This window comes from Erigeron canadensis, chromosome 6, assembly GCF_010389155.1.
Source record: "Erigeron canadensis isolate Cc75 chromosome 6, C_canadensis_v1, whole genome shotgun sequence".
Lineage (NCBI taxonomy): Eukaryota > Viridiplantae > Streptophyta > Magnoliopsida > Asterales > Asteraceae > Erigeron > Erigeron canadensis.
In genome coordinates this window covers 1298732-1309896 of record NC_057766.1, presented here as the reverse complement: position 1 = coordinate 1309896, position 11165 = coordinate 1298732, and the positions used below count along the sequence as shown (strand labels likewise).

The window sequence follows — 11165 nt, the reverse complement described above, 5'->3', positions numbered from 1 at the left end:
CGGGCTCCCTTCGAAAATCAAAAATCCCAATCTTGGCAGTGGTGCGCCGCACCACCCACCTGGTGCACCGCACCTGGGGTGCCGACCAGTAAACTCAATTTCAAACTTGCTTTAAACGATTCCCATTCAATCTCAAACCCTTAGCCCGACCTGCAGACATAAAATTGACCTCTTTGACAACACTTTTCAAGCCTTTAATCCATCAATTAATCCTTTAATGCTTTACATCATAAATCAATCATTAAAACACCCGAATAACATGAATTCGGTAAACGTTTAATCAAATAACCCAACCCAAACCCCATGGCCTGGATTGAATACTCATCTATGACTCATAAGATCAGATTCCAAAGAGAATATTACCTATATTAACTGTAGATGACTTTGGAGATTCAAGATCTTGACAAAACTTAATCAATACAGCACGAAACAATGAAATCTTGGAGGGAACTTGCTTGGAGAGGGAGAGAGATCGGCTGGGGACTCTTCACACACACGACACAGAAGTTATGTGACAATTAGGGCTGCCTAATTGCTCCTTAACCCCTGGCCATCAGCCTTACACGTTACACTTAAGACCCCTCAACTTATAAACTTGACTTTTTTAGCTTAAACCTCTATCGGGAGTCTTAACATTCTAACAAACACTTAATTACTTAACTTTATTTCAATTACTTTCATTAATCATCATATTAATCATATCATAATAAACACATATGCATTTATTCACATAATCCCATATAGGACACATAAACTTAACGAAACTTAACGTTGACTAACGGAAGGTCAAATAGTCAAACTTAAAATGTTTGGGATGCTACATGCTCCCCCCACCCTTATCTTGTGTGGCGCTACGTGTCAACTTTCCCATTAAGTATGATTGACACTTTATCTTGTCTTGATTGACACTGGCAGCTAGGTATGGAAAAATACCTGTACTCGATGGGGAACCTGATATCTGCACTCGATTTGACCGGGGATGGGTATTGGGATGTAAATCTAATCCCCGGTGGGGATGAGAACGGGGATGGGAAACCGTAAATCCTCGATCCCTATACCCGAACCCGAAAATACTATATATATTTATTAAAATCACTTTAAGTTCTTATTTATATTCTAGAATCAATTTATTTATTATATTTTATTAATCATTTATTTAATATACTCCCTCCATCCCATTTTAAATGTCCATCTTTCTATTTTTGGTTGTCCCAATTTAAATGTCAATTACTAAAAATATAAATGCAATTTCCAGTTTTGCCCTTACCACTACATACAAATATATTTAATGTTTAAGTGGGGTACCATAAAAGACAAAAGACAATCTAATTAACATAAATAAAAGTACAGAATTTCATCTTACAAAACAAATGACCATATTATACACATTTCTTTATATGGTGCAATACGTGTACATACAAGTACAGAACTAACAAAAGACATAAACTTTCATTTTTCATGAAGCTCTATTTTTTCTTCATTGCAACATAAAACACAAAAGACATACTCGTAAAGCTCTAAAAAATGTTTTCCTTACCAAGACAAATACGAAAGAGCTTCATATATCAAGTTCTCATCACACTCGATTTGTAGTGGTAAATTCCCTTGTCGTTCTAACTTACCTTTGCCGATATGCGGTACCTTATAATTGTTCCCACCTCGAACTTTCATGATCTCTTTCATGCATGTTTGTAAAGTTAAAAACACTTTGTTAAGCTCTTGTGATGGCATTCTTTCAAAAGATGATTTAACAGCACTAACCAACTCATCAATTGTTCCCAAAACCTCTTGTTCTTAAAGAGATTGAATCGCCCAAAAAAACTCGAGGTCTAACACATTTAAATCTGGACTGTTTGGAGGTTGAAAACATAGTCGTATATCAAACCCATCTTTAGATGCCTCGCGATTGAACTCCGCATCATTGACATCTATATGCGGCTTTGCATTGTCTTGTTGAATGAAAATTGGACCCATGTGATCTCTTGGCCATGTTGATCTAATAGCCGATAGTACTTTGTCGATCAACCAAGACCTCGTGACTTCTTTAGTCACCGATAAGATCGGTTTTGTTTCTAACGTTCCAGCAACACGATTCTTACTTGATCCTTTTGCGGGTTCCAAAGTTGTGAATGGGAATATACCGATCTTTCCCGAAAAGACTTCATTACCTAGTGAATCATATCTTGGTCGTGCAACTGCCGCTAAAAACATTACTTTTGTGATAAATTTTTTTGACTTACATGTTCTATACGGCTCATCCTCATTGGGAACTAAGTAGTAACGTTTGGATGGTTTTGACAAATAAAACCATTTTTCATCAATGTGAATCACATTAAACATATCATGAAATATCGGAGTAGCATTTGACAAAGATCTAGTAACACTTGATAAACAAAACACTAACCTTGCTTTCTTATTCTCATCGGTCAAATCCGACTTAATCGAATTTGTGTGTGGTCGTAAAGCTCCTTCTTTGATTCTTCTATGCATCGTTGTTTTCGAAATATTTATTGCTTTTGCTAGAGGGCGAATAGTCGTTCGACAACGTAATGGGATTTGTGAGACATGAGTATAATCGATTTGTATCCTTTTTTGTATAATTACATTAGCCCTTTTCGAAGATACATCAACAACCGATCCATGTTGAAGTTGATGTTTAGCGTCAAGCCAAATGCAATTTATAGTCCGGGCTGATACGAAGAAGAGTGTCGCCACATCCTTTGTGGTTTCACTTTTCAATCCACCATCGACACTTTGCTGCAATAACATTTGGTAAATGCATTGTCTTTGGTCATTAGTCAAGTTTGGTTTCTTACGTGAGTTTACTGAGATTTCCATACTTAAATTGGACAAGGAAAATTAGTGAAATGTGAAAAACTTAAAGAGTCTGTCGTGTGTATGTGTGTCAAACAAAAGGCAGTATCTTTAAAGGAAACATGAAAAAGTAGCGCCAAAAAGGTGGCGGCAATTTTGATCCGTGGAACAAGAAACATTTCATTAGCCAAATAAATTGAGGATACTATTGTCATTTTGTAGCTCCAAAAATATGACAGTGGAGTATTTCTTAAAATGTGATCTTAATTGTGTAGCACATTTCTCATTAAGTTAAAAAGGTTCTGTTTCAACGGAGTCGAACCCGCGTCCGTACTACACCAGGAAGGCCACTTTTCCAATTAAGCTGTCGATTAGTTGATGGCACTATCCTAAACAACATTACTTATTCTTTCAATACCTCTACAAACTCGCCGCACCTATAACCTCTAAATACTTATCCGGACCTTTTTACAATTGTTCTCTAAAAAATCTCAGTCTTCATTCATATATTCACTCAATCAATCAGCCCTATTTTTTAGAGACAATCCATTCCTAAAAAAACTCAATTCCAATCAAATTAAAAATAATAACAATTACGGTATCTTCCTATAATTTGGTAAATAGACTCAAATCCCTGTTTATTTATTTATTTTTTTTCACTTTTGTGACTGCATGTATATAGAGATTCATCATGGAGATGAACGCATACATTCTTTTCACAACTCCTAAGCATCTGAAGGTATTTTTATTTTATATAAAAATTATTACTGCTACATATATATTCTTTATTATTATTATATTATAAATATGATTATGATTATGATTATTGATTTCGTCATTTTGACTAAACATTTTGAATAACCTTTACGTATAGAGATATAGTTAAGATATTGACTGTGTACATAGTTAATTAATCTTATTACTATATTTCATTATATTATTATTATTATTTTAAATATGATATGATATGATAATTGTAATATCTGTTACTATAATTATGATGATGATGATTGTAATCTATTTGAGGTTATGGTGTCATAGTTGTAGTCCATATCTTACACTACCTATACTAGAAGAAACTAGACAAATGCCGCGCGGTGTGACGTCGGCGGTGGTTGGTGGCGGAAATGGTGGTGGCGGTGATGGCGGCGACGGGTGGTGGTGGCCGTTTGGTTATTAATCTAAAAGTAATTGATGTAAAGGGGTAGTGTAGTTATTTTCATTGTTGAAAGATGTATTTTGTAAATAATTACATTAGCTAAATATATTTAAATGAATGAATAAAGGAGAGGGGTAGTTTGAGTTTATCAAGTTCTATTTGAGAAATTTGGATAGGGTAAATGCTTTATAAGGTAGTTTAGATACGGTCATAATGTAAATTAAATTTCTGTCAATTTCTTTTTTAAACATGAGTTGCTTACTTTCTGATTCTATGGGTAGTTACTGTGTAGTGTTTAAAAACCATGTATTACGATCATTATAAGAAGGCAATTCCCTTTATCAGCTTGTTTTGCCATGACTATTAACAAGAGTCATGGACAGGGTTTAGGCCAAGTTGGTTTATGTTTGAGGAATCCCGTTTTTAGCCATGGTCAGTTGTATGTTGCCCTTTCAAGAGTCAAAAGTAAACAAGGTTTGAAGGTCTTGATTTTATGTTACAAATACCACAAAAAATGTTGTCTTCAAAGAAGTTTTGACTAATTTGTATTTGCTTTTATGTTTGCTAAGTATTCTATGTTTGATTCCCAGACTTTTCATTTGTAATAAATTTTAAAATCTAATGAGTTTTTTACATTGTTACTTCAATGTATAGAAGATCTATCTTATTATATATACCACTGTACATGTAGGATTATAACAGTTTACTTCTACCATACACATCCTTTATTTTGTAAGTAATTCATAAAGAAACGACAAGAAATATGGTAATACGTGCATCGCACGGGTATCACCTAGTAATGTATATACATCTGCAACATCAACACAAATAACTGTCTGTATGAGTTTGAAATTGTATGCAACTATAGTCTGTAATCTATAGTGTGTATCAATGTTAATGCTATTATGTGTCCACTTTTGAACATTGCTATATCTGCAACATCAACACAAATAACTGTCAGTATGAGTTTGAAAATGTATGCAACTATAGTCTGAAATCTATAGTGCGTATCAATGTTAATGCTATTACTATGTTGTTAATAGTCGAAAAACGGTTGTAACGGTCGACCACCGGTATTTGATATATCGGTTATAGCGGTGGTATAACGGTTATCATAATAAAGAACATTTGATGGATTGATTGATTGAAAGAAAAAGAAAAAGGAAAGAGTTTGAAGGAAAAGGAAAAAGATGCCGTGTACCTGATGGAAGCTGCTGATGGGAGCTGCTGTAGATCGATCGATTGATTGAAATATCGTTTTTTTCGGTTGTATTTCGGTAATTCTAATATTTTATATATATATATATATATATATATAATAAGTATACATAAATAAGAGTAAAAGATAAAACCTGGAAGTGCTAAAACAGAATTCACTGAAATTTCGGAAATTTCGGTGGTATTTTGGTCAAATTTCGGTCAAAACCACCGAAAATTTCAAAAACGATATCTAAACCGAAATTCAATACCGAAATTATGTCCCACCATCGAAAACCGAAATTTCATCGAAATTTCACCGAAATTGATAACATAGAATTAGGGTTGGGACATGTTTTTCTTTTTTATCTTGTGTTAAAATAATAGATGGATCTGGGCTTTTATTTAGTTAGTAGTATAGACTATTAAAAAACAAGGTATTTATTAGTTTTGGGACCAAAAAAAGGGGAAAAGAAAAAAATCTGTTATAACACCGTTACAACCGAAATATCAAAAGCTAAATATCGGTAAAATAACGGTAAATACCACCGTTAATAACGGGACCGTTATTTTGGGGAAGGACCGATAACCGTTATACCACTGTTATAACACCGTTATTAACAACATAGTGCTATTATATGTATCTACTTTTGAACATTGCTATTGTATTTATACGGTGTTATTGTTGTTAAATATGAAAACTGCCATGTCATCAGATATATATATATTTTTTTTCTCATACCGAACCCTTTCTTTCACCGAGATATGGAGTAGGTGAGATGTAGACATCTGGCCCTTATCCTAAGATAGAGAGAATGCTTCCATGATCTCCGACCATTTTGTAGGGAGTGAGGATCGAAATCTTGATCTCTGTTTCTAAAGGCCAGCGGGTTTTTCATTTGATCCAACTCTACTTTATTTTTTGTCATTAGATACATACAAAGCAATATTTGAATGTTATACATGCAATCTAAATTGGATACATCCACTAAATGCTTGATGGATGTTCCGTTTCGCTTTTTATTCGTACTCAGGTGAGAAAAAGGCTAGGGATGAGTGACAACATTTAACGAAGCTATACTGAAAGCAGAAGTTTCCCAAACTCTGCCACAAATATCCATTGAGCAAAAAAAAGCAAAAAATTTACCCAACATTTGAGTTATCATTTATTTCTATTATTATATTAGTTGATCACCTTATATGATATTATGTTCTTTGTATTGGTTAAACGTGAGTATATACTGTAAGTTTTAGCACAGGAGTTGTGTGATTGAGTAATGATTGAGATTCTGCCTTCTTGATGTATGGTTGTTTTGTTATGATTGTGGTTAAGATTGTCAAAAGTGAGTGTTGTAACAGTATCATGAAAGTCTGTCATTTGTTTGGTTAAGATGAAATAACCATATTAATGTTTCGAATAATCTTTCCGGTTAGGTTATTCTAACACCCAAGCCGGTTGCATTAGCCATTACAAGAAATGTGAACATATATGTAGATGATAAAGCTTTTAGTTCAAAGCATTTTTGTAGGGCTTGAGCTAAATAGACCTAGAAATGAGTAGTTCTTTTAACACGATTGATAATCAACATTTCAGTTTGGTGTTGACAGGTTACATTCTGTCATCAAATGGAACCGAAATAGACCAATCTCAAGCAAGTCAAAGATTCAAGTATCTTCAACCCTGGTACACATTGAATTTATCATAAACTTGACGTGCTATCAAAAAGTTGTATGTTTAAAACTAATTTGATGGTTAACATATGTTGCAGGAAACACATCTTCAAGAAAAAGTCCGGGGCGGTACAGTTTCAGCTGTACTAAGTTCACGAACTCATGACAGCTGCAACTTTTGTCTAGAAAACAAAAGCAACAGTTGCCAAACAGTCCGTTCACGAACCAAACTAATGAAGATTCTGATCGAGAAGAAAAAGCCTCAAGAAGTCGAATCAATCATGAAAGATCTTATAGAAGAAGGCCACACACCAACACTCGTCACATACACAACTCTGTTAGCTGCTTTAACGCTACAAAAGCGCTTCAACTCCATTCCATCCCTCCTTTCTAAAATTGAATCCAATGGCTTAAAGCCCGATTCCATTTTCTACAATGCAATGATCAATGCCTTTTCTGAATCTGGAAACATGAAAGAAGCCATGAAAATATACAAGAAAATGAAGGGTAGTGGATGTAAGCCAACAACAAGCACTTTAAACACATTAGTTAAAGGACTCGGGATCATTGGTAAGCCTGAAGAATGTTTAAAACTGTTGGAAATAATGACGGTAGAAGAGAGAGTGAAACCAAATGACAGAACTTTTAATATAATTGCTCAAGCTTGGTGTGGTAAGAACAACATTATGGAAGCATGGAAAGTCGTAGATAAGATGATTGCTTTTGGTATAAAGCCTGATGTTGTGACATATAATACTATAGCAAAAGCATACGCTTTGAATAGAGATACATATAGAGCCGAAGAGATGATATTTCAGATGCAGTATAATAGAGTGGCTCCAAATAAGCGAACTTGTGGGATTATTGTTAATGGGTATTGTAGAGAAGGTAATATGAATGATGCTATGAGGTTTGTTTACCGAATGAAGGATCTTGGAGTGCTCCCAAATGATGTTGTTTTCAATTCACTAATTAAAGGGTTTCTTGATGACTCAGATTCTGATGGAGTTGATGAGGTACGCATGCATGTATCTCAACTGCGCGGGTCAGGCGGGTTGGGTAATAGCTCTTGTTCCTGAATGAATTGGGTCAATTTAGAATGGTCTGTGACATTCTTAGTTGGGCTGCAGAGTGCAGACATTCCTTGTTCAACTAAAAGTACAAATTAGCATGTTATATATACCTGAAAAACATTGTTATTGGTAATGTTATCTGAATTCGTGAACGTTGATTCAGCTGGTTCTATGCACTAGAAATAGATTTCAAGAACTTTTAACGTGTTGACAAATTTGAACCGGTCTCCATTTTACATTATTATTTGTTCCAGTTTACTAGTATATGCCTAAACACGTCCGAAGTGGGGTTAGAACCAGATGTGAGAACTATCTTTTTATGTTTACTGGTTTATAAAAAAATGGAACAAACTTGCCAGTAGTATGGGGTCTGAACAAAATGTGAGAAACCATGCTTTTGTTGCTTTTAAGTTTTCAAGAAAGCTTGAATTGAAGCAATCCTAATTGGGACCTCAAGGACCAAACTAATTATGTTTTGATGGAATTTGCAGACACTAGAGTTGATGGAGGAATTTGGAGTAAAACCAGATGTGATTACATTCAGTACCATTATGAATGCATGGAGTTCAGTAGGATTAATGGACAAATGTCAAGATATCTTTGATGACATGATCAAGACAGGAATAGAACCCGACATTCATGCATTCAGTATCTTGGCCAAGGGTTATGTCCGAGCAGGTGAGCCAGAAAAAGCCGAATCACTTTTACAAGTAATGAGGGAATCAAAAGTTAGCCCAAATGTTGTCATTTTTACTACAATCATTAGTGGATGGTGTAGTGCAGGAAAAATGGATTATGCTACGAGGGTTTTTGATAAAATGGCCAAAATGGGTATCTCACCGAATTTGAAAACTTTTGAAACTCTGATTTGGGGGTATGGTGAAGCGAAACAGCCATGGAAAGCCGAAGAGTTGCTGCAAATCATGAAAGAAAAGGGGATTGTTCCACAAAAGAATACTTTCGAGCTTGTTGCAGAGGCATGGCGTGCCGTTGGTATTATTAATGAAGCAAAAAGAATTAAGGATTGTGTTGAAGAAGATGACTATGATTATTATGAAAATTATGATAAAACATCTCGATAATGAAACCGTGACGAAAGATGGATATATGGAAAATGTGATCAACAAAAGAAACGAATGACCGACTATGAAGTCGAGTTGAATTGTTGAAAGATCAAAGTTTTCACAAGAAAATTAAAATAGAGTCGCAAGAAAACACTTGCAAACGGGTGTTTTAAGATTTACATAGCAGAAAACTGATATGTTGTAGAAAGCCTCTTGAAGTTGCAAAATGATTGAAAAATTCAACAATTATTAAGAATTGTGTCATTCTTGTATAAAAATGCCTAAATTCATGGCAGACACACGTTCACCTCTCATTTAAGAGATATAGTACGTGATATTCAATGCATTATCTTTTTTAATATGAGATTAAATGAAGTGAATTTGTTTATTTGGATGATTCGAAACTCCCAATCAGCCACCGGTCACTTATTGACAAAAATTAACAAAACTAAATTCAAACATTTTTTAGGATTATTCGAAACTCCCAATTAGCCACCGGTCCTTATTCAATGCATTATCTTTTCTGATAAATGCATTATCTTTTTTAATATGAGATTAAATGCAGTGAATTTGTTTATTTGGATGATTCGAAACTCCCAATTAGCCACCGGTCACTTATTGACAAAAATTAACAAAACTAAATTCAAACATTTTTAGGACTAGCTGGCTCGGTAAAAAAAAAAAGAAGTGTTCTTCGCTTGTACAATTAATTTCAATAACCACAGTTTGCTGATATTTGATTCTCTTCAAGTCACATGTTGCTTGTTTGAAAGTTTGAATGTTTGATAACTCACAAGTTGTCTGGATATATTTGCTTCGAACCCTTATAATATAAAAAAGAGAAAATTACATTTTTGGTCCTTCAAGTTGGTAGGATTTTCAGTTGTTGCCCTTAAGTGAATTAATTACAGAAAAAACCCTAAAGTTGGTTAATTTTTTCACTTTTCATTCTGTGACAAACAACCGTATATTAGGTCCGTTAAGTAAGGGGTAGATTCATAATTATACCATGATCCCTTCTTCTTTTTCTTCTAAACTCAAACACAAACCCAAATTTTGAAAATCACAACGGCCGGAAAACGAAATGTCAACTGAAAAACACATACCGAGCACACCCGCACACACACTCGGAAACACACACAAACACACACTCGAAACACACACATCTGAAATCAGAAACAAGGGGTTTTGGATTTTGAATTGCTTGGATCGGGATCGGTTTTTGCTAGATTTGGTTGGATTCAAAGTCTCTGCAAAACCTGACGAATCTGAGTTTGTGTTTGAGTTTGGAAGAAGAAGAAGAAGAAAGGATCATTGTGAAATGACGAATCTGCGTCTCACTTAACGGACCTAATAGACGGCTGTTAGTTACGGAGTGAAAAATGAAAAAATTGACCAACTTCAGGGTTTTTTCTGTAACTAATTCACTTAAGGGCAATAACTGAAAATCTTGCCAACTTGAAGGACCAAAATTGTAATTTTCTCTATAAAAAATGGAATGTTTGCAACAATTTGACTTCTGAAGTTTAAGCAAAAAATTATTAGCCTAGAGCTCAGAGGCTCTCTTCATCGACTTGGATCAAAAGGCTCTTGATCCTGGAGATTCTGACAAGGTGGATGAGTTAAGTTTTCATCCCGGCACAAAGTGCAGGCAAAAGAAAACTTGATTTTGACTCAATTGTCTCGAAGGTCTCGATTTTTTGAAGGTCTTGATTTTATGACCATCTTATTTAACTTTTGACATCAATGGCCTCACAATATGCTTTCAAAAACATGAACTAAGAAAATAAGTGGGTTCAGCAGGAGAGTCGAACAACTAAACTTGAAATGATGCAAGAAAAAGGAGAAATATAACCAATCGCGTGTACCTCACTTGGTAATGGGTGGAAGCATAATGTCTCAGGTTCGAACCTAAACAATCCCGCAGCCACAATCAACAGAGCAAGTCAGCTATGCCCCCATATTATGGATAAGGAGCAGATTGTTGGTAAGCTTGGGTTGCTGGTTGTCAACCTTTTGCCACAAAAAAAGAAAAATAGGATATTTCCATAGATCATCCAAAGCACTGAAGTTCAACACAATTGGTTACAATTTGATAAATTTAACCCTGTTACTACCATAGCTATCACTAAACCTACAGCTGCTATCCTCCATGCACCAAAACCATGCCAAACTTCACCTTCCCCT

At 34.8% G+C, this 11165-nt stretch overlaps 2 protein-coding genes across 5 annotated transcripts; one reads left to right on the top strand and one right to left on the bottom strand.

The window, feature by feature from the left end:
• Positions 1 to 1794: 1794 nt before the first annotated feature.
• On the bottom strand, positions 1795 to 2838 carry LOC122603025. Its single transcript, XM_043775638.1, has one exon. The coding sequence runs from the start codon at positions 2836 to 2838 to the stop codon at positions 1795 to 1797; it is 1044 nt and encodes a 347-aa protein (XP_043631573.1).
• A 658-nt stretch (positions 2839 to 3496) lies between these two features.
• LOC122603214 (pentatricopeptide repeat-containing protein At5g21222-like) lies at positions 3497 to 9223 on the top strand. Of its 4 annotated transcripts, none has more exons than XM_043775859.1 (5): positions 3497 to 3553; positions 6765 to 6854; positions 6940 to 7857; positions 8406 to 8592; positions 8698 to 9223. In XM_043775859.1, exons 1-5 carry the CDS (start codon positions 3506 to 3508, stop codon positions 8994 to 8996), a joined length of 1542 nt encoding a protein of 513 aa, XP_043631794.1. In that variant the 5' UTR covers positions 3497 to 3505; the 3' UTR covers positions 8997 to 9223. The 4 variants fall into 4 exon arrangements, with proteins under 4 accessions (XP_043631794.1, XP_043631795.1, XP_043631792.1 ...); XM_043775860.1 differs by having other exon boundaries at positions 8693 to 8847; XM_043775857.1 differs by having other exon boundaries at positions 8406 to 9223.
• The last annotated feature ends 1942 nt before the right edge of the window (positions 9224 to 11165 follow it).